At 32.1% G+C, this 24145-nt stretch overlaps 2 protein-coding genes across 2 annotated transcripts; one reads left to right on the forward strand and one right to left on the reverse strand.

Moving 5' to 3' along the window:
- Positions 1-7285: 7285 nt before the first annotated feature.
- LOC122599875 (pre-mRNA cleavage factor Im 25 kDa subunit 2) lies at positions 7286-13281 on the reverse strand. The gene is made up of 7 exons (XM_043772476.1): positions 13032-13281; positions 12094-12139; positions 10611-10704; positions 10443-10516; positions 9911-9997; positions 9642-9752; positions 7286-7675 (listed from the first exon to the last, which is right to left on the reverse strand). Exons 1-7 carry the CDS (start codon positions 13160-13162, stop codon positions 7604-7606), a joined length of 615 nt encoding a protein of 204 aa, XP_043628411.1. The 5' UTR covers positions 13163-13281; the 3' UTR covers positions 7286-7603.
- Positions 13282-20958: 7677 nt separating this feature from the next.
- LOC122602100 (putative ripening-related protein 2) lies at positions 20959-21372 on the forward strand. Its single transcript, XM_043774829.1, has one exon. It carries the CDS (start codon positions 20959-20961, stop codon positions 21370-21372), a length of 414 nt encoding a protein of 137 aa, XP_043630764.1.
- Positions 21373-24145: the final 2773 nt, after the last annotated feature.

Raw genomic sequence — 24145 nt, forward strand, 5'->3', positions numbered from 1 at the left:
TTCAGATTCCTAACCCCGAGGATCCTATCAGGCGGGGGTTTAGGCTGTGTGTTGATAGGGACTGCTCCGATCAGTTTTTTTTAAATAGTACTAAAATATAAATATTCTAATGATATTTCCTAAATTAGTTTTTTTTTAAAAAAATTTCATTAATTTGTATACTAATAAATATCTAACATTTTAAAATTGCAATAAATATAACAACGAAACACAAATTAAATAGTACTAAAATATAAATATTCTAATGATATTTCCTAAATTAGTTTTTTTTTTTAAATTATCATTAATTTGTATACTAATAAATATCTAACATTTTAAATATGCAATAAATTTAACAAAAAAACACAAATTAAATACTACTAAAATATAAACTAATAATGATATTTGCCTAAATTAGTTTTTTTAAAGTTAACAAGGATACCTGATCGGTGTGAAAAACCCTAGCGTCGTAGTCAAAATGAGGGGCCGCCTCTGGTATGTCAAATTCTTCATCAGGTTCTTCTAAGTGAAGCTCAAAACCTTCCGCACCCATTTCGCCCCATATACTTTCAAAATCCATCTGAAATAATGATAAACTATAATAATAATACTAAAGATCTACAATTTATAGTATATTGAAAATCTAATGTATATCTATATATCTATATCTATATATATAAATGAAAACAATAATATATATATATATATATATATTGAAAACTGATAATAATAATACTGAAAATTGTGAAATGCCTTGTGAAATAGAAAGAACCGTGTGTATAGAAAGAACAATGAAAACGATGGTTAAACTTTCGGGCGCTAATTGTTTCCATATATAGAACCGTGTGTATACTGTTGACTTGATGGTCCTCGCTGCAAAAAGTGGATAAAAACAAATTCCACTGTGGACCATTAAGGCCACAATGTACGTTTTCGTACATTGACTTTTTGCAGCGACCCTCGCTGCAAAAAGTGTGGTCATTTTACTAAAAAACTGGTCGGGTCACCAGGCGCCCAAATTAATTCGCGCTGCTAAATTTTGAACATTTAAAAGGTTGCATTTATGACATTAGACATTTTTGGATTTGAAAAAACCAAAAGGACGACAGTACGTAGTATAAATACATTATTGTATGTGTGTACGTACTATTGGTATATAGTATTGTCCCTTCAAATCATACATATAGATATAGATATAGATTATATATGTATGTGTAGATGTAGATGTTGCAGAGATAAGTGCATTTAATGGCCATGAGCATTTAATAAGAGACGTCTGAACGAAGGGGAGGGGCCATAGACCACACTGCTACATGGCTACATATATATAATTGGTTACGTTATATATATATTGTATGAGTAGTATGGAAAAGACGAAAGTTTTATTCCTTGAACGGATGTAACACTAGTTTTTCAAGTAATAATAATTGAGCATTTCGAAAAATATATTGAAACATGCATGTTCAACTTAATGTTAGATGAAGTCGATGTCGTTTTATATAAAAGATCGAGAGTATATGGTTTTGACTTTTGATTATATATTTTAAGTAAGTAAAGCATATCTTAATTATGTGAATATATATTTTGATATATGTGTGTGGGGGGGACCTTCTAATAAGTAATACCCCCGCATGTTCCCTCCGAATCACCTATGACCAAAACATGATACATTTTGTGATTTTAGACCTTATTTAATAAACCTTTATCGTATTCTAAGAATTTCTCGACGAATATATGGAGAGAGATCAGTGACCTAAATCAACGTAGCCAGCTTGACCCTTCTCAATCAAGCAACCTGTCTCATTCAATGTTCATCTATGATCATTACCTAAAACTTATAGTCTAAGAGTTTGGCTTAAGACAGAATTACAACTTCTAAATCGTACTTTCAGTTTTGTTATTATTATTTTGTTTTTTCTTTTAATGAAAAGTTTCAATTTTGTAATAACCAACATAATGACATCACGAATCTTTATTGAATATCGTTAGAGATATGTTTCTTAAGGGTCAAAGGTGTAGTCGGTAAAAAGTGTCGGCAAGTTGTTTTGGCAATTTAACAAGTCTATAGCATATGCATTAACAAATTTTGGCAAATTAATCGACAAGTTGGATCGGCTAATTTTGGCCGATTGTGGCAAAGATTGACAAGTTTTTGGCAAGGTGAAAAGTTTACTTTTTTTTTTTGCTTTTTCTTGCTTTGTCTTTTTTGTAGCAAAGATTGACAAGTTTGACAACTACACCATGACTTTTGGTAAGTTTTCACTATATTTTGGTTTCATTTTGAAAAAAACACTTCTCATCTACCTATCGGATAGAAACTAGCCAACTTACCAAACATTTGTCACTACACCCTTAGCTCTAACACTGTGTAACTATATCTAGCATTTCATTTATAGGGTGTCATATTTGTCAATGAGTCAAACAAGCAACTTTAGATTCAGCTCGTGGGGCCCATTAGAAGAATTCAATGTGGTCAAAGAGTCAACCATCATTATTACATGGCCACGAGCCTATGGATAATTCGAGTGTAGCATGTTTTCTTGCCTCCAAACTTATGGTAGCAAAATAAGACATGTATTATCATTTTTTGCATTTATCTTTTGTAGTATATATGCAGCAAAGATTCAAGTTTTCTCAAACATAACAAGATGATTTAGGGGTGTTTTGACACTTTCTCATATTTTTTTTATTTTTATTTTTTTTCCATATTTCTTTATGAAATAGTAACTTAAGTATCTCTAATGCTAAGGATGTCCTTAAACGTCCTTCAGCTGCCACATTATATCTTTACAAATCTTTTAATTTTACCTCCAAACAATACATCAAAATCCTTACATACATCAAAATCCACATACACAAAAATATCTTTAGTTTGGACAAGTGAAAGGCATGTACTTAGGTAAGGATATAGACCAAAAATCATTAGTTTTGAACAAACTTCAATAACAAAAGATATCCATTGACAACTAAAGGTACCTACGGGCTTCCCATTAGAGATGGTCTTATTGTTTGTCTTACATAAGTTTATAATTTATTTTTATGCGGCTTATGAAGCTTTTATATGAAGTTTCTATAATATTATAATAAGAAGCTTAAGGTTTTGAACAAAAGTTTACTAACAATAGTATTTTACAAATACCTCTATAACCCGGAAGAAAGCTATATTTATATAATAAAAAAGAGGGTAACACTCCGGTAAGAATACTTTTAAAATAAGAACGGTGAGAACACTTAAAAACATCATTTTGATGCATTAAAAGTCCATAAAACTAACATAGTGCATAACTAATTATCATTATTTAAGTGTTTAACGACACATTGATTCGTCAAAATCGAAAAAATCACGTTTTTTGTTTTGTGCATCCATCTTGGATGCATATTCATCAAAATGATGCATTCAACAAAAAACGTGATTTTTTCGATTTTGACGGATCAATGTGTTGTTCACACTTAAATAATGATAATTAGTTATGCACTATGTTAGTTTTATGGACTTTTAATGCATCAAAATATAGTTTTTAAATGTTCCCATCTGTTATCATTTTTAATTTGGTTTTCATTTGATAGTCACCCTAAAAAAGAAAAAAAAAAAAAAGGAACACCAAAAGACTCAAATTTTATATTTTGAACGATGACTCAAATTTTATACATCGGGGAGAACATAACCAACCTAAACTAATAACCAACCTTTATGTTTTATCTTTTATCCTACTTGTTTTTCAATTAAGCAACCTACTTTCAGTTTTTGTCGTAACTGTAGCTTGATAACCATGTTAAAAGGGACTAGGGATGCAAATAATCAAATTGATCCAACTGGGCTTAACAATGGGCTTGGTTTGTTGTAACCAAGTTTTCTAGTAACCTATTGCTTAGACAGATGGGAATGGTTTGTCGAACATCTAATGGAAGATCTTGGAACAAGAGGGGGAACAATGGGCTTAACACGTATCTGACTGACAAAAGGTACTTCCATTTTATGTATTTATCCAAGTGTTGACACGAAGGGTCTAGCGGAAGCAGTGAGGAAACAAGGCACCATATGCAGCGCATAGCCAATATGTTATGCACATATATGCTAACCTTAAGAAGAAATTTAGCGGTACAGGAGGCCATTTTGGAAAGCAGCTATGCCATGATGATATTACAGCACTTGACCAAGCCGCCGACACCTACATTTGATGGAGAGGAACCCCATGGTACTGTATAGAGCATTTTGGGATTGAACTAGATGCTGTGCAGCTTCAGAGAACAGGAGTTTTGACTTTTGAGAGTGTAACACCCAACATTTAAAAATAAAGATTTCCAAAAACTTTTACCTAACGGCGTCAAAGAAAGCGGAATTAAACTTTAAAAGTCCAAACCAGCAAAATCTGTTTGGTTTATTCGTTAAATGATGTTACTAGCCATATCATCAAAATAAGTCTAAATGGAAATCCATCAGTTGCCCAACATTAAACAATCGAGCACATCATCAATACAAGTCATTATTATCTAAACAATAAACAAATGTCTAAAGCGAGCAGCCACTTTGGGTAAACCATAACCAGCTTCAAGATCATCTACCCATGCCTCACATCTTCTCACATCTACCTGCTCATTATTGTTGGACCTGAGGGCACAACACATTTTAAAAGAGCAAGTGTTAGCTAACGAATTAGCTAAGTAAGATAACACATAATTTATAAAACGTTTGTCCATTTAAAACATTATATAAAAGTCATATTAAGTCGTTAAGGCACATATCATCGAACATATCATCTCATATACATATCGTAGCATCAACATCATTCATAATAGGATGGGACATCCTAATGTGCCTAGTCATCCTTTGCATCATCACATATCACATCTGAACATCTTTATAATTGTGACATAAGTCACGCATCTCGTATAACATATACATCATTATAAGTGAGACATAAGTCACACCCGACTAGATAAACAACCTTACGGCTGTACATCAATGTCGTTAAGGAATGGCAAGCCAATTCCAGGAGTAATCCGTATGTTTAAGGACAATGAGGCTGGTAAGACCTCCCGTATTACTCTTCACGTTGTACCTCGTTGCAAGGAGCCACCCGAGCAACCACATCAACGCACTTAACCGGGCTAGGGCAAGTACGGGTTAAGCTTAACACTTTCACATCAAATTTACGAGCTCGATTTCACATCACATATAGTTTAGGTGTTTACACAACCTAAACAATCATCACATATACATCTTTTACGTTTGGGCCCTTAAACGTGCACGTGTCATGGCAACTTGATAAGTCTAGTGAACTAGATGAACAAGCCATGTAGTCATGCACATTTTACATATCATCAACATATATCACATCTCAATTCATCACAAGACATTACATAGCATTTCAGAGCATATCATTACATCGCATACATTGTTACATCACGTACATCATCATATATCATTGCTTATCGTATATCATTACAACATGGAATATCATTAATCATCTTAGATCGTACATCATTTCATATCATCTTGTCACATATCTTTGGGGTAGCATTTCAGGCTTCAATATGCATATACATAGCCCATATCACCTCCCGTATAATCCCGAATACCCATAAGCAACCAAGATATCATTAGGGGAAGTTATTATATGAAAACTATGTTTTTGTTGAACCCTTAGCGTGTCAAAGTAGTGCATCTTACCTCGTAGAAGCGTACGCAAACGATAACTAAAGTTACCGGGCAATCAAGTATTCCCGACTACCTATAACAAACATAGGACAAATCAACGAGTGTAAACGAGGCTATACGACCTACATCTATAAATATATATGTGTCAAATAATAGTCTTTGTTGACTACTTCTTCTATTTGTAGACTACTAGTCTATTTCTGGCTACTTAAATCTTTTGTAGACTACTATACTCTTTTGTAGACTACTTTCGCCATCTGTAGACTACCTGACACACTTGTAGACTACTTGACTCTTTTTGTAGACTACTTTCATATTCTGTAGACTACTTTCGTATTCTGTAGACTACTTTCGTCTTTTGACTATATTCAGTTTTGTAGACTACTTTTGGCATACAAGACGACCAAATGGTAGAAAACTCAGTTCTTAACAAATGTAGGAGACTCAAAGGACTTTTCAAAAATATAAGATTCATTTCCTAACTCATTATTGTAAAGGAGATACGATTTTTGCAATATGACAACAGAATCAGGCCCTGAAATCCTTATCGTTTTGAAAGCAATTTTGAACATCAAACATACATGGCTGATACCCACGACCTCTACAGTTCATATATACCAAAATATGAATCATTTGACACTATGAAATCGTATATGGATTCATTAAACACATTATATAATTGATTTGACACCCAATTTGACCTAAATCGGCTCACAAACGCAATCGAATCCAACTCAAGCCTCAAGACCAGGTGTGAACCCTATGTTGGTCATATTTGAACATTAAAATAACATTAACAATGATTTCATACCTGTAAGTAATCTCTAGATACCAATTGATTGCAATAGCAATCACCGAATGACCCGAAATCTTCAAATCTAACAACAAAAACGTTTCCTATCAATCAATACTCAACAAATCCAGGTATGGACAAACTATATGGATGAATATGACTAATATTCTGTAAGGAATTCGATCTATACCTTGGAGGATGATAAACGGATCGAATACGTGCATCGATTGATCATAAATCCACCCAAAAACACAAGAAATCGCACGAGAATCACTCTAGGAGAAAAGGGGCGGTTTAGGATTCTTAGAGAGGATTAATTTTCTGATATTAGGGGCAAATAAACTGATACAAAACTCTTAATCCCGTTTTTAGGTTTCCTCCTATGTCAAAACTCATCCCTGAACTTCTATAGAGCTCATATTTAGCTCAAAACTCCCCTTGGGAATACTTACAACTCATTAAACACTTTAAACACCTCTAAAGGCATTAAACTTTACCTTTAAACACTTATTCACATCAACCATTAAGGCATTAGATCCTTGCATTTAAACCATATTAAACATATCCAAGCATTAAATCCCCTAGAGACTTAACGAACACATTGTGTTGACTTAACGACTCAAGCCAACCGTTAATTAAAAAGTTCGGGATGTTACAGAGAGCTTCAACTCTTTTATATCTGAGATAAGAGTATATAGACAAGGGTGTCGACCATGTATAACAACGCAGACAATTTACAGGATTCAATATGTCCATAAATCAAGAAGCAGCCAACATTTTATAACTAGATTACCACTTTAGATATACATAATAACACTTATCAACCTGGGTGTTAACCAGTAGTCAAAAAGAAATTAAAAACATGAGGAAGCCTTTCTCTCAGATAAAAATGACACTTAAGACAAAGTACATCAACTGCAAATCCCTTGTACAAAGAAGGGCCTGCCTGAACTATTCCTATCCAGATAGGAGTTACAAACAAACAGAAATTTCCAAGCAGAACGCAACATAGCATAACATACAAGTCAATAGTGTCTATGGTCTCTCTCTACCCCTCATAGATAAAAGTAATGGTCATGATATCTGGATCAAGTTCGTAAAATAACGATAACTTCTGAATACTAATAGAATTTAAAGCTCCTGGAAGGAAACACCATTAATCTGATACAAACTTATGCATGGATCATGTTGAACTGAAATCTTGAAAGCTGCTGCGGTATAGTTGAAATTACTGGTCCATATCTCTGCAAATAAAAGATGTTGAAACATCAAGCGGAAAGCCAGAAAGATGTAACCCACGCATATGAGAAATAAGCAAAGTCCTTTCCTTATGTTATATAGAGTGAATAATTTACTTTTCTACAAATTTTGAGTTATGTTAAGCGTTTAGCTATAATCGTCCCAAATCAACTTACAGTTTTGAGTTAGGTGGGTGGATCTGCAAGGTTTTCTTTATGATGAATTTTGTAAAGTCCTTAACACTTTTAAACTTTAATGAATCAAATACACAGGAAGACCACTTTGACAATCATCAAAACACAAATTTAGCATAAACCCTTGAAGATTACAATTGCAAGCACCACTACTTTTCCATTGCGGTACTAACAATAGCACCCTCGCAATGTGACGGTAGTGAGATATTTCTCGTAACTTATTAATTTTTTCCCAACAGTGTCATGTGGCAGCAAGGATGGTGTTAGGTGGGGGTTGCAGGACGGTTTGATACATAGCGTTTACATTGGGTGGAGAAAAGAGGGTAATGTGTCACATACTCACATTTCTATTGGATCTCTTTAATCCTGAAGTGGTGTTTTGACTTTTGAGTAAATGGTTTATATAGGAAGTACAAATTAGTGTTTCAAAGTATTTCTTCTCTTCCTGATACATTTTTAATAAATCAGATTTGATGTAGTTTAAACTTAAGATTTTTTTTATTTTTAAAAGTCATAGCACACCATTTTCTTGGAAAGGAGAGAGTATGATATAAGACCCAATAATGAACACCAAATAATTGTTGTGTAAAAATTAGATAGAGAGAAAAATCTTCTATTAGACCATTTGTAAAGCTTGGGTGAAAGAAAGGTGAATTGGGATGAGATGGCAAGTGAATAGATGGTGAAAGCCTTAAGCTTAGTGGGTCAAATACGTAGGTGAAATGGGACTCGATGAACATTATCACCGACTAAAACTATGTACCATTGTTTTGTTCTTTTTTACATGTGAGCATAGAGTTGGACTATCATTGCGGTGTATATAAATTATAAACTTCATATATATAGATGGAGTATTACACTTTATAGTTGTAAAACACTAAAACTATACTAACACACGGTGTAATCTATTTTTATTTTCAATTAATCAAGAAGGCAGTACACTAACAGCCATTTGAATTGAAACTTAATTTTGACCCATTTAAGAGATGAATTATGTTAGTTTTTTAGTTTAAATGTTAATGAAGTTTATATATCGTTGACCCATTTAGTTTAAACATTGTTAGACCATTCTAAAATAATTATATTTTATATATTAATAAAATATCTTATTTTTAGTTAAATGTATTGTATTTTTAATTAAATAAAGATGGGTCCAAACGGTAGGTGAATGGTCAAGGGGGAAAGAGAAGGTGATATATGTGAGAAGGTGATATTGATGTGGCAGAAAAACGTGTAGGTGAAAGAGGTTAACGGTTACGAATGGTCTTACAAAACATTTCTTCCAGCCCACAGAATAATCATTGTTAGGCTTTGGAGTGTACAGTGAGTTGCTCTTTATGTTAAGATTGGCAAAGATGGTTCGGAAATCTGGATTGAAGGAAAACAGCAATTTTGAAAAGTTATTACTTATTGTGATGTATTCACTCCACCACATGCAATTTACATCAGTAGAACAAACACATAACTTATAGAAAAGATTCCCCTATTAGGCATATGTCTATTAGTATTATATCCTTCCAAAGTGACAAACTAAGAAGCATACGACCATACGAATAACAACCAGCATATGACAATGGGCAAACAAGCAACTTTACGTATGTAGCTTATAAAAAAAACAAGCAGTTTTCAGGGAGAACCCACAAATTATACTTGTTGGTATTTGGATGGAACCAAAAAATCAACCATATCAAGTACTTCGTTTATTGGCCCATGCATCTAAAAACATCACCAAAAAGGAGTAAAACATATATATAAAGGAAATGGGAAATTTACATACCTGAACATTATCGTAAAGCTCAAACAATGGAACAGCAAGAAGTTTCAGATTTTTGGGCACGGCAAAATACTCCCTTTCTGACAAGTGTACAACATAGAGTTTCTTGCATTCCTGAATAGCATAAAAATGTCAAGTGAGACCATATGACAACACGTTTAAACCATGGTCATAAGAGAAAGAGATGCTGAACATTACTAGTCATCTAGACCATGACCGAAAGTATAAGAAATAGAAATGATAAGGAATGCTGTGATTCAAGGATCCTTGACCTTCGGTTTTGAGATATGGGGAGGGCAATATGGGTACATAATAGTTTCAAAGTTTGGCCTCCACCATACAGCCACACACTCGCCAATCTGAAAATACACGAGCCTGAGTTAATAATATGCGGGTGAACTAAAAAAATTAATCGAATGCGGGAATCACATTATTGTCTAAAAGATATAGATAACCTTTAATGATGATTAAACTAAAGGAATCTTGTGCATCATGAGGACCACTGTCACTATACCGCCATTCTTATTAACAGTCAAATAATTATTCTTTTGAGATACCTCGGTCTCTCAAAGTACTCGGGACAAAGAGAGCATCGTTATACAAATATACAAATTTTGGAGAGAGATGGAAATGATCAAAGTCAAGACTTGCTAAACTAATAATGTTTAGCATTGTAGCCTAAAGATACATTCTATAAAGTGAAAAAGAAGAGTTTCAAAATCCTGGACTTCTGGTTGCAAAGTTAAATAAATGCGTTTGGAAAAGAGAAGTATGCATTTCACTTAGTAGGCATGATTAACTAACCTGCCAATTTGGTTGCATATTAGGTGAATTAGCAGCGAGTTTGCTTGACAGTTTCCTTTTCAGGCCATCAATTTCTGCAAAATAACAATGATCAAAATATACATACACAAAATCGGATGAAGGGATTTATGCAATAGTGGTGGATGTTAGTTAGGTGAAATATAATACCATTCTCTCCTGGTTTCAGTCGGCCACCAGGAAGTTTACAGAATGTGTTGCCGATTTGCAGAAGAAGAATGTGAGGATGATTATGCTCTTGCACCTGAAATTTAATGAAACATTTCAAAACAATACTCAAAAAAAACAATTGTCAATAGTTTGCCTGGTTACTGCTCTTGATCGTTTTGATACCAAAACTTCAACAACAGATATTAGAAAGCAAACATCAGAGATGAATGACGAATTGAGTACAAAAAACATCATTACATAATACCTTGAGATTGAATCAATCACATATCATAGTGATGGAGTTAGAAGATAAAAACATTCTAAACTTGACGTGTTATGACCTAACTTGGCCATTTAGCAAACAAACCTTCTTGTTCCAACAATACCGAGAAAACATATAACCTCATAGGAGTAAGCAATTTTAAATAAATAGAATGACAGCATGTAAATGAAAAAGTGACAATGACCATGTTACTTGGCAATTTTTATCCCGTAGTATTCATTCTTACGGAGTTTAGGCTATAGTTCCTTTTTCTTTTCATCTTTAGTATTACTATTGTCACAAGCCTGGTGGTTAATTTGCAACAAAGATACAACACAATCCCTGCAAGTTAACCACCAACAAAGAAACTCATATAGTATATTGAACCCTCAATCCCACAGTAGTTAGAGGAACGGAAAACTCAATGGTCTGATATTACATCAAATTGCACAGCGCTAATTAAATTCCTTGCTTTCAAAACACAATGCTCGGGTTAGCTTACCAGAGGTGCTTATTGGCTAATTACATAATCAAAATGTAATAAGTTTATCTAAACACTTATTTTAGCTATCAGCTTTCTCAACTATAGCATATATTTCAATCACACCTTGAACTCTTGAAGACAGTTTTTGCTTATAGAAAACTTCCTAAAACACAATAAGTTAATTAGAAAAGAGCTACTGTGTTTGTTAAACGCCACCTTAAATCTTCAAGCTTTGCTTGCAAAACATAACTTTTACCATTTAAAAATCCAATAAGTACTTGTTAGTTGTTACTAATTGTCTAAATGTGCCGTTCAAAAAAAAATAAAGAAGCCTAAATGAGCTTATCGCATTTTGGTAGCCCAATAATCCAAGAAAGTGCATATATGCTTAACCCAAACACCGCTTGAGGTACTGTAAAGCCCCCAAAGCTGAAAGCAATAAACTACTTAGATATCCTTTTGATTCAACTAAAAACCATGGTACAAGGATATTAGTAGCCCACAACTTTGCGCTTAGAACTTAGAAGGACCTCAAACTTCTTATCTCATAACAATGTGGGACAGGTTGTTACAAATACCTAGACACAGGTTGTTACAAATACCTACACAGGTTGATATGGGGAGACAAACTAGACAGCTAGAAGAGTTGCAACTATATATTCACTAACAAGCTGGGCTTAAGATTGTAAAAGTTAAATGACCAGTTTATTAACTCAATGGAAGAGATCAACACTAACCAGTAAGATTGCTTCGACACTGGTCCTCATACCTTCTTTCATGTAGCTGTATAAAGAAAAAGTTCATTCAGTTGATCAGTTTAAGTGCAACAGATATATAAGAAAATGATAACACATGACTGACTATCTGATTCCCCAAGATGTTAGTTGACATCATGATGACATACAAGAAAAACGTTGGAAAGAAAGAAAAAAAAAATTGAATGTTGAACTTATCAATGCACTAAAACTCACTTATTAAGTTCCAAAAAAACCATTTCTAATAATAATATGCCAAATCTCGTTAAACAGAATTCCAGCCAGGCGGCCCAGAACACAAATTTATCTTTGCTAAGCTCGTCAAGAATTGGAACATAATCTCGGTTCCCATTTTTTGAGAGTTCAAATCATCAATGCAACACATCAATAAGGATTGTGAGAAAACTCAAATATGGACAGAAAAAGATACGTCATTAGCTAAAGAGTTCCTGAATTTCTTTACAAGCTAGAATTTCGACAATAACTTTCAAGTATTTTGCTAATAGTGATAGCTATGACTTAAAAGTCCTTCCTACTAACAAGTTTTGATATCTTAACCGAAGCAAAAAAAAATCTTGATTTTAGGTCTTGGAGGAAGATAACAGAATTGCAATCGTCAGAAAAAATGTAAACTTTTTTTAATACATATCTGATATAAACAATAAGAAATCTTTGAGTAAAATCAAATTAGTAGGTGATAATAATCTTGAAAAAACACATATCCAAAAGAAACCCTAGAAAATATAATAAAGTTTTTTAAATTAGGAACCCTAAATGAATCAGGATTTCCAAAAAGTAAACTTTGTAGGTTTTCTTTCCACAAACAAATACAGAATTACATACTCACAAACACATGGATAGATAGATATATAGATATAGATACAGAGAGAAAGGGAGGGAGGGGAGGGGGATATATATACTTGAGTTTCATACGAGCAAGACGATCGGCAACAGAAGTATCTTTTTCCATTTTGGGTTCTTTGGTACCAAAAGAGTAGCTCGATAATGGGTATGTGTTTACGATTGCTGATGACGACGATGCGCTCACCATTCTCTCTCTCTCTCTCTCGCTGCGTTTCTTCCTGTTGATTGAGATTGATTGATTATTTGTTCGATTGGGAGGGGGGAAATAAAATGGTAAATAGATTAATTGGTATATGGTGAAATTTACCTAATGATAAATAGGTTATTGGTATATGATGAAATTTAAGACCAAGGAATCTTGAGTTCAAATCTTGTTATTGGATTGAAGACATAAGTTTTCTTATTATATGCTGAGCCCAAATTTAGCGTTTAAAAATATAACCATACCCTTTTTCTTTTTAATTTCTTCTCTAAAAAGTAGTTATCATTGTTATTGTATCTTTTATATTTACATTTGGTGTTCATATATATGATATATATATAATTTGGAGAAATAAGGTATTATGCTAGCAACATCTATCATACGCATGTTAATAACTTAAATAATGTTTAGTTTCTAAACAACATATTATATTGTTGCATAGTCATTGTTAAAAGAATAACAACAATAATAATAATACTAATAAGAATATAAAGTATTATATCATAGTGCTAAAACTCCTTGTTTTGGGTTTACAAAGACAAATTTTGGGTTTGTCATCATTTTCTAATGTCGCTCGATATATTACTTATACAGTTATACTATATTCTAGCTTACACAATGTGAACAAAATGGTTATATTCCGTTCATGTAAAGTTGATATAATGTTAAATAGTTACTAGTTATGAGAATATTTTTTAATTGAACTTTTACATAATTTAATAAGCTTTAAAGCTATATGAAGTTTTACAAAATAAGTTTATAAGTTAATGACATATCAAGTTATTTTTACTACTATATAAACTTTCTTTTTCATTTCAACTTTTATATCTTTAAAATAATAAACTAAGATTACCTATGAGCGTATTGAATATCTAATATGCCCTTAGTGAAATTAATTTACAATATTAACTTATGAATTTCTAAAATAACTATATTATTCTTTAATTTTTTATTGTCGACATCAGCCAACGTCTCATGCTACTGCTAACACAATCGTTGCAGAATCACGTGGGTATTTGTCGAGATGAACTCGATGGCAGATCCCTGTAGTCTAGGAGGATTTATTCCCGTATTTTTGAAGTCAATATATAAAACAAAAGATTTATCACTAAGGATGCTATATATTGTTAAATTTGTAAAGTAGCATATGACGTAAAGTGGTTCCATTTTATGTAAATGGCTTTTTACGCTATTAAAGAAGTGTTTAGTTGGATTAGAATATGTCTGCCGTTTGTTCATTTCAAAACAGAATGTTTTACTAGCCAAATGAAGTTTACTTTTATATATCAATATTACATATTTAAAATCTAATTTATTATGTCAGTTCCACCTCAATATTTGTTGTTTTTCAATCACATTTAATTAGTTTCTCTAAAAATACTATTTTACTTTTATCGAATGCTACATTTATAAACTATTCCCACGAAAACAAAAGTTATATCAAAAATAAATTTACATTAATTAATACTTGAAAAATACTAATGTTCCTCCGTCTAAATGATTTAAATAATATATCCAATAACTTCAATAATAATAACTTCAATAATGAAAAGGTTATGGATTCAATATTATATGTGAAAAAAAAAAAAATAATACCCGTAATACAATAAGTTTCATGTTGGGTTATGGATAAAGTATTATTATAACCCTTTTATGTTTTAATAAAATATAAATATACCAGCTTTTCGAAAAAACAAAAAACCTTACACGAGTATGCTAAATTGCTAATATGAATGTACATAACTACACCAATGCTGACATGAAATTTGTAATAAGTGAACACTCACCACGATAGTCCTTTACAAAATCTATATTAAAGTCTATAATAATAATAATAATAAAATTGAATCAATCTATATTAAAATCAAACTTTAGAAGCAAAATTGATGAAAAAATGATGGTGATGTGGTGGTAGTTGTTGGGAATGTCGGCATATCTAGTTTTTAGAAAATGTCATTATTCTTAATGTGGTAGTTATCCTCTCTAATCTTACTTAAACATCTCAAAAGTGAGCCGAAAAATATGGAGCATATACAACTTAGAACTTTTTTCTCTAATCTTCTCTCTTTTCCTTTCCATGACATCTACAACTTAAGAATGTAATTTTATTTTTTTCCTCTCCACCTCTTTTATTTCCCTTCAATAAAAAACTTAACAATACAGCCACTGGATTGTTTAGTTAACTTAAAGATTTTAGTTAACATACAAAAAAACCTCATCTTTTATTATACTAAAGCACTGATACTCTAATAATTTACCGACCAATCGTAGCTCTTAATTTTATAAAGTTGACTTTTGTTATCAATTTTGACTTTACTTTATACTTTTTTGTTTTTCATCACACATTGACAATTTTTAACCAAAAACTCCAATATAACAAATAAAAAATAAAAAATTAAGTGTAAATGTATTAAGATTTTTAAAAGGAATTGTATTATTATCTTTTTTCTTTAGTAAATATCATGACATATATAAGAACAATAAAACATCTAAAAATGTAATTTTTATAGGAAACACATATAATATTGTCATATTCTAATTAAAATATTTAGGAAACATTTCAACTAAAATAAGATATTATTTCTAATAATGTAAAATAATAACGTAATACACTGTTTAACAATAAAGCAAATAAATGATAGTGATTTTTTAATATTCAAATATCAAACTTTTATTATATAGATCAATTTTTTATTAATTAATATAATAAAATTAAATTTAAACCATAATAAATTAACATCTAATATCTATAATGCCATAAGTTAAGTCCTTTATGAAATATGGACCTAATCGATCAATACATTATTATAATAATTGTATATATGGTATATATTATAGATGGTATATTATAGTAATTAAGAAGGGTATGTTTTGACAAATCATATAAAGTGAAAGTATTAAAATCGTCATTTATTAAAGATGAAATAATTAAATTTGATTTAATGGTTTTAATTCAAAGTTGTAATTCATCCAAGGGTTCCTATTTATTTAAGAATGAATTTAAGATCTTGTTATATATATATCAGTAGATGGTAGATTGGTAGATGGCTACTATTAACAAAATACACAATATATACTTAATAGACCTCCGTCCAAAAAATTATTATTAACATAACAAAAAATTATATACTTAATAATAAGGGATTAATATACTGCAAGGGTATTATCAGAGGGCGTACGGTTTTAGAACATTCATAATACTTGAAGGTTAAATCTGTAATTATCTTTTAAATTTTCGTCTTAGCTGTACATATTTATATGTACTGTTTTAACAGTTACATATCATTTCCCCTGATAATAATTGTCTAAAGATAGTAACCTAACAAAAAATTAGTTAACCAGAAGCCCCCTCCGATTGACCTCCGTCCATACGAAACCAATCAAATGACAAGAAACAAAAGAGTAGAAAAGTGGCGTCCGACAAAGATTTGGACAATAATAAAAACAAGAACAACTAAAGCTATGTGAGATACATATAATATACCCAAAATCATACTTGTAGTTTTTATCACGTATTATATTACAATTATTATTGTAATATAAAGAAATGGTTTTTTATGCTATCAAGAAATGTTTAGTTGGATGCCATCTTATTGTGTTACTCAAATGTCCAAAAGAGGAGAATATATCTGCCGTTTGTGCAGTGCATTAGCAAACAAATTAATTATTTCGTTAACAGTATGAAGTTTATCATTTCACTACTTAATGTTCTTTGTTTTCTTCATTTTGTGGCAAGTTTCACTATGATATGATTTCATCACGTAAGATTAAAAATATATGATTACACAATAATTAATTTGATAAAAGATTTCACTTCACGTGTGATTCACCCACGACCAATTGATCCAAATATGACCCTAATTAATTAATGGCCTAGCTAATATTGAGGTTGATACATATATTAATTTCTAATCTTTATATTTTGGTTCATAGTTGTACTATGAATAAACAAGGAATTAATTCAATGTATTCGCAAGACCTACTGCATATATATGTTTATACTTGAAAATAATAGGGGTAATGGCACCAAAATATAACCAACTATGACCAAAAGGTTATGTAATGTAACCAACTACTAGACTAGCTATGTAGTGTAACCACCTTTGTTTTTTGGGTTATGTAACGTAAGCAACCGGATAGAAAACAAGTTGTCGGTTACCACTTTCATTTTTATTCTTTTTTTATTGGGATAATGGCAACGGAATGTAACCAACTATGACCAAAAAGTTATGTAATGTAACTAACTACTCGTCTACCTATGTAGTGTAACCACCTTTGCTTTTTGGGTTATGTAATATTAGCAACCGGATGGGAAACAAGTTGTCGGTTACTATTTTCATTATTATTCTTTTTTTATTTAAAAAGGAGAGCCACATGTCACATATATTAAGAATATATATATATATATATATTCTAATTATTTATATATAAACATATATAGAATATACACCTCTTCTCTCTATCTCTTTCTTTTTTCACTTTCACCTCCGGTCACAACCACCACCCTTCAGCCACCATTACCACCGGTTTTGATTTTGAAGATTCGATCCGGCGGTTTTGATTTTGAAGATTCAGACAACCAGCGACCTTTCCTTTCTATCAATTTGAGTTTGAAGATTTGTGGGTTTTATTGAGAAATCAGATTTGTGTGTAAATGGTTAGATTAATAGATGGATATTTATCGAGTAGATGATGAATGACAACAGCGAAGAACAACACTAGATTCTGTCGATAGTGAAGAACAACATCAGATTCTGACGACAAATTCCGGCAATAGTGAATAATAGTGAAAGGACCAGACTCGATAAACCGAAAACATAAGAGATTTTTTTTTTTTACACCCCACTGCGCCGCAGTGGGTCGAGGACTCCCTACTGCGCCGCAGTGGATATCCTCGGCCAGAACTGGAATATGTCTCACTGCGCCGTAGTGGGTTCGTTGCATCTCCCACTGTGCCACAGTGGGAAGAACCAACATTGTTTCCGTGGGATTCCACTGCGTCGCAGTGGGCAAAGTCACCCCCACTGCGCCGCAATGGACCACCTGACAACAACCCTAAAACTCATTTTAACACTTGATCCAACTTGCAAACTTCAAATTTCAAAGCGAACTTCTCAAAACACTTTTCAAAGGTTTCCAACAGCAAAGTAGACGCATTACAAACATAATTACAACATAACTTGTTTTACAAATCCAAGAACAACCCAAACGGGTCATTTACCCGTTTTGGCAACATTTTCGCCCATAAACAACAATACCATTTTTCAAAGACTTTACAACTTGGACATTTACAGAAATGTTACCGAAACATGACTCCAAAACAAAATGTACCATGAGCCAAAGGAGAGGGACAACTAGGTATCTACACCAAAAGATTGTCATCCATCCAAGGATGACCTAAATACCTTCAAGAACACTAGTTCCTTCTTCCAGAACTACCTATAAGAGTGTAAACAACTAAAATATAAGCAAAGGCTTATTGATTATACTTGCATACATTTACGAATACGAAGGAGGGCATAGTACAAGGACTTTCACATGTAACCTATGGCATCGTCGTGTCACATTTACATATTCACCTTGCACACAAACAATACATATATGGATCCATATAAGCTAAACAGTCTTATCTATCGGGATTCATAGGCCCCGGAGGTTCTTAGGCCTCATATCACATCAACTATCGGGATTCTTGGGCCCCGGAGGTTCTTAGGCCTCATAAACAATGCCCCACATGGGCTTCATGCCAAATCAATTACCATGTTTGGAACATTCACATCTCATGGTAATTGACCCAACGTGAACATAAAGGTATGCAAATATACTCACCTCCTCCGCAACAAAGACAACAAAGCTAAACAATAATGCTCAACAAGCTCAACCTATGATCATATCATAAAATGCATAAGCTTTTATTCACAATTTGACTAGCTTAACCTAGTCATACACACTTACTAGCCTTTTCTAAACCCAAAACCCAACCCATTTGTCATTGAGTTACTCTTATTCTTATAATAACACTAGGTAGCTCATTCTATCATTTTCATCATCTTTTCAATAACTAGCAAAAAGGTTCATCTTTTCTCATAACTTCAATTTATCACAAGAGCTTATCAATTTCATAATCAAACACATTATATAACTTAATGACAACTAGGTTAACTAAGGAATTGGGAAAAATTAACCATAATTCAATTTCTAGCAAAACCCCCAAATTGGTTCATCCATGAACCCTAATTTCACAAGAAAGATAAAAACTAAATTTAGGGAATTCAATACCTCAAGATTAAATGAGCTAATTCAAGACTTAAATTGAAAATCCTCCTTTCCCCCTCTTCATCGAAATTTTCGGCCACCACTACTCAAAACCCACAACCCTAGCTTTTCAATTTCTTGAATGAAGATTATATGATGGTGATGTTTAGTATGATGATTTCCCCTTTTGAATTAGAGAGAATTAAGCTTTTGATTTTGAGGGAAAGGGGTGGAATTACATGCAGAAGTAGAGATGAAGAGAAGTGGAATATGACTCATAAGTCATATGGATGGCTGGCACATTCAGGGGATGCCACGACCCATCCCACCTTTTTGTGGGTATTTTACCCGCTATCCGCTAAAGTTCCAACTAAATTAACCCCATAACTAAAAACAAAATACTAGGAAATTAATTAAATGTCAAAACTATAAAAGGGGTTAATTTCTTTTACCTTAAAATAATTGGGGTGTTACAAATAGCAATAGATTTCGGCAACAGTAGCAGTAGCAGATCCCACCAACCAGCAACAGATTCCGGCAACACTGAACAACATCAGCGGATTCCGTGGACATGATCGGACTTTTTTGAGCTTTTGCATCATTCGTTGAGCCATTGCCATTCGGATCTTTGACTATAGTTGTGGAATCAAATAAAGCAAAACCCATTGAGATATTTGATCATGGTATAGTGTGGTGATTAATATTATAGAATGAATCGGCGTGGTGAAACCATTTGTCTACGACGGCGAAGGAGAAATTTATATAGATATAGATATATAGTGATAAATAGAAGATGATATATTGATTGATAATATGATAAATCAGATGAGTTAATATATTTGGGTTTAGATTCTCATTTTAGGTTGTGTTGCATAGTCCGTGTGATGAAATGAAGAATTTAAAAGAAGCAAAAGAAATGAATAGTTTTATTTTTGTTAGTGGAATTACAAAGGTGGTTACACTACATATCTAGTTGAGTAGTTGGTTACATTACATAACCTTTTGGTTATAGTTGGTTACATTCCGGTGCCATTTTTCCTAACTTTATTTTTGGCTTAACCGGATGGAAACTTGCAATAGCAGATAACTTACATGACATAACCAAAAAAATAAAGGTGGTTACACTATATAGCTAGTCAAGTAGTTGGTTACATTACATAACCTTTTGGTCATAGTTGGTTACACTACGGTGCCATAATCCCAAAATAATATATAAGAAAAATGTAGCTATCATACGAAATAGATCCCCGTTTCTAACTTTAGTTTTATTTTTATTGAGCTTCGCATCCTTTAACAATAAAAAATATTCAAGAAACTAGTAAATGTTACTCGTACTATACATCAACATTGTAATTTTAACCTCCAACCTACCTTAAGAGATATAACCATTATATTCACGCACAAGACAAAAATCACAAACTCTATATATTCACCTACACCCAAACTTTCTACTCACTAAATAATACATCAATCGATCAACATTCGATCTATATATACATATATATCAACGTACGTAAAAAATTAATATGAAGCAATCTACTACTCTTATCTCTATCATTGTTCTAGTTTCCTTCGTTTTATCTACATGCTTCTCCATACATGCTTACTCTACTAGTAATACGCACGCGACTATGACGATCAACAGCTTTGAGAAGGGTGGGAGTGGCGGAGGGCCATCCGAGTGCGACGGAAAGTACCACTCGGATGACACCCCCATTGTGGCATTGTCCTCTCAATGGTACGCAAACGGGAAAAGGTGTTTCAAGAACATCAATATAAACTATCAAGGCAGGAGTGTGCAGGCAATGGTGGTCGACGAGTGTGACTCCAGCAGAGGGTGTAAAGACGATATTGTGGATGCATCGAAAGCCGTTTGGAATGCCCTTCAAGTCCCCAAAAGCCAATGGGGTTGGACAGGAGTTGACTGGTCAGATGCTTAAGTACAATCAATCATGCATATCGATCGATCATTAAAGTCTCTTTTGAGTTTCAATAATAAATAATTATCAACAATAAATATATGATGATTCGATATCTGATCTAATTCCACGCAAATGTCCTTCATGCATGCATGTATGATAGGTTTTATTTCTGTCTCGTTATCTCAATAAGTTCGGGGACCTACTTTTAATTAGTATCGTGTTATCTTAAAATTAAAAATGTAATATTCACAATGAAATATAATGATGTATTGCATATTTGAATTTGATCGCTAGCTTCTTGACTCTTCACTTAAATAATATGTTTTGAGTCTAACGTATCTATTACTCCCTCCGTCCCATTTTAATTGTCACGTTGACCAACTTTGATCGTAAATAACTTTGTTTGTACTATATGTTAGTTGATGAAACTTATATGGACGAAAAGTACATTAAAAACCCTGCCAATCCATTCATATATTTTATACCAAATATTACATGAAACAAAAAAAGTTATTTACGGTCAAAGTTGGTCAACGTGACAATTAAAATAGGATGGAGGAAGTACATTTTACTTTACAAACTGAAGTTTGGACATTGTCTCATAAAAAATGCCTTAATTATCTGTGTTTGGCCGGGGTTCTTTATGTAATTAAGAATGACGGCGGGAAAAAAAAAACTAATGATAGGAAACAAGTAAATCCATTGGTGTTCTTGAGTCTTCGAACTTCAAAATATGGTTGTGAAAATCGGCCGATACAGTTGATTTCCCATAATCGGATCGTGTATCAGTAGCTATCAGTTTATACTTTGAATAAAATCAGTCAACTCTAATTAAGAACCGGCTGAATCGGATGAACATAAAGTCAAATATTTCTTTTACTCCCTCCGTCCCATATTAAGTAATTTAGTTTAGTCTTTTTCTTTCAATTTTGACCTTAAATATTTTTGTTTGTGTTATATGTAACACTTGATATAACATATATAAATTGATTGAGTTTAAAACATATTCTTCATTGATATAACTTTCATCAACTAATATATAACACAAACAAAGATATTTACAGTCAAAGTCAAAAGAAAGAAAAGACTTGACCAGTCAAAATAGGATAATTAAAAGGGGACGAAAAGGGTATTTAACAAAAGGTTTATTTGTTATGTTACTATTTTTAGACAATTATTATTAAATTGAAGAATTATGTTAATATTTTTAGATAATTTAAAAGATTTAATTTATTTATATTTTTTTTTATTATTCTACTATTACATACTCGTATAATTTAAAAACTTATTATTTTAATACATAAAATTTCAATCTGACTATTTCTTTCCTATTTGATCTAATTTTCAGAAAATTATGACATGTATCTTACCATGACGTGGCACATCACCTTGGTCATGACTCATGTGACAACATGACCATTAAGGCATTAATGTTTTGGAAAGGGGAGATAGATTGTCTTCATTCCAATGCTTCCAGTTTGTTCAAATAGTTGTTGTATAACGGCGTTGAGTTAGATCCTCAACTCCGACGTGATGAGTTTGTTTGGTAAAAAACTTTTAGGAGATTGGATGCGTTTAGTTTAAAAAAACTTTTTTATTTTTCATTTTCATTTTTCAAGAAAACATGAAAAATAGGAAACGGGTTCAAATTGTAATTTTTTAGAAAAGTTTTCCTTGAAAAATGAAAATTCTCTTTTTCAACTTTTGCACTAAAATTAAAAAACTGGTTTTTTCAGTTTTTGTTTTCACCTTTCTATTTTCTAAACCTTTTATAAACCTAAAATTAGAAAACAAGTGAATTTGAACATGTTTTCTAGTTTTCTAAAATGGGAAAAATGAAAACTCCATCTTTTATTTTGAACGCGTTTTCAAAATTTTCAAGGGTTTTTAGAAATGAAAAACCTTTTCATTTTCTAGAAAACTAGAAATGAAAAACTTAAAAACATCTTATCCAACTAAACGCGCCCTTAAGTTTCTAGGAAAAAACTTTCTATTATAAAATCTTTGTTTAGTTGTGAGAACGTACTTGAACTTTTTAAGCTTAGAAAAAAACTCATATTTGAAACGCTTTTCTCACTAACGTTTTAGAGAAGCTTACAATCATTTAAGAGAGAAAATTACTCATATAACCTTCAAGACTTTATAACATGAACGGAAATTTCACTCCCAAAAACATATTTAAGGACATGTGTCTACAAGGTTAATGTGTGAAATACTGCGGTTACTTTTATAGACTAACAAGAGAGTTTACTTCACGAGATAACAAAATAGAAATGTTATTTACAAATATTGAAATCAATCTAGATTTACATTGTCACCTGTAACTTCTTATTTTAAGAATGAATGTTAAATAAGAGTATCATCATATCATTTGTTTAACCAAAAATATTATTTCAATATAATAAAAACAAAATATTTAACTATTATTTTATTTTATTTTTTTAAAACAGTAAGGACCGGATCACGGGTATCCGGACTAAATACCGTGGACCTACCCGATCCCCTCTTCCCATGAAAGTCAGGACAAAATCTTAGCGGATAATCGCGGGTCGATAGTATCGAACCCGTACGTCCTCTTGGACAAAAGTCCGAATGTCCAACCTCTCAGGTTATCAGTGAAGGATGTACAATATTCAAATATTATATGTAGTCGTATAATTAATTTTCTCATTGAAATGATAATTAAAATTTAAAAAAATATAAACTACAAGTCTACAACACTAATTAAAGACTATTGTTTGTATGAATAAAAAAATTATACTGTTAAAATTTATACTAAAAATACAAGTAT

Source organism: Erigeron canadensis, chromosome 5, assembly GCF_010389155.1.
Source record: "Erigeron canadensis isolate Cc75 chromosome 5, C_canadensis_v1, whole genome shotgun sequence".
NCBI lineage: Eukaryota > Viridiplantae > Streptophyta > Magnoliopsida > Asterales > Asteraceae > Erigeron > Erigeron canadensis.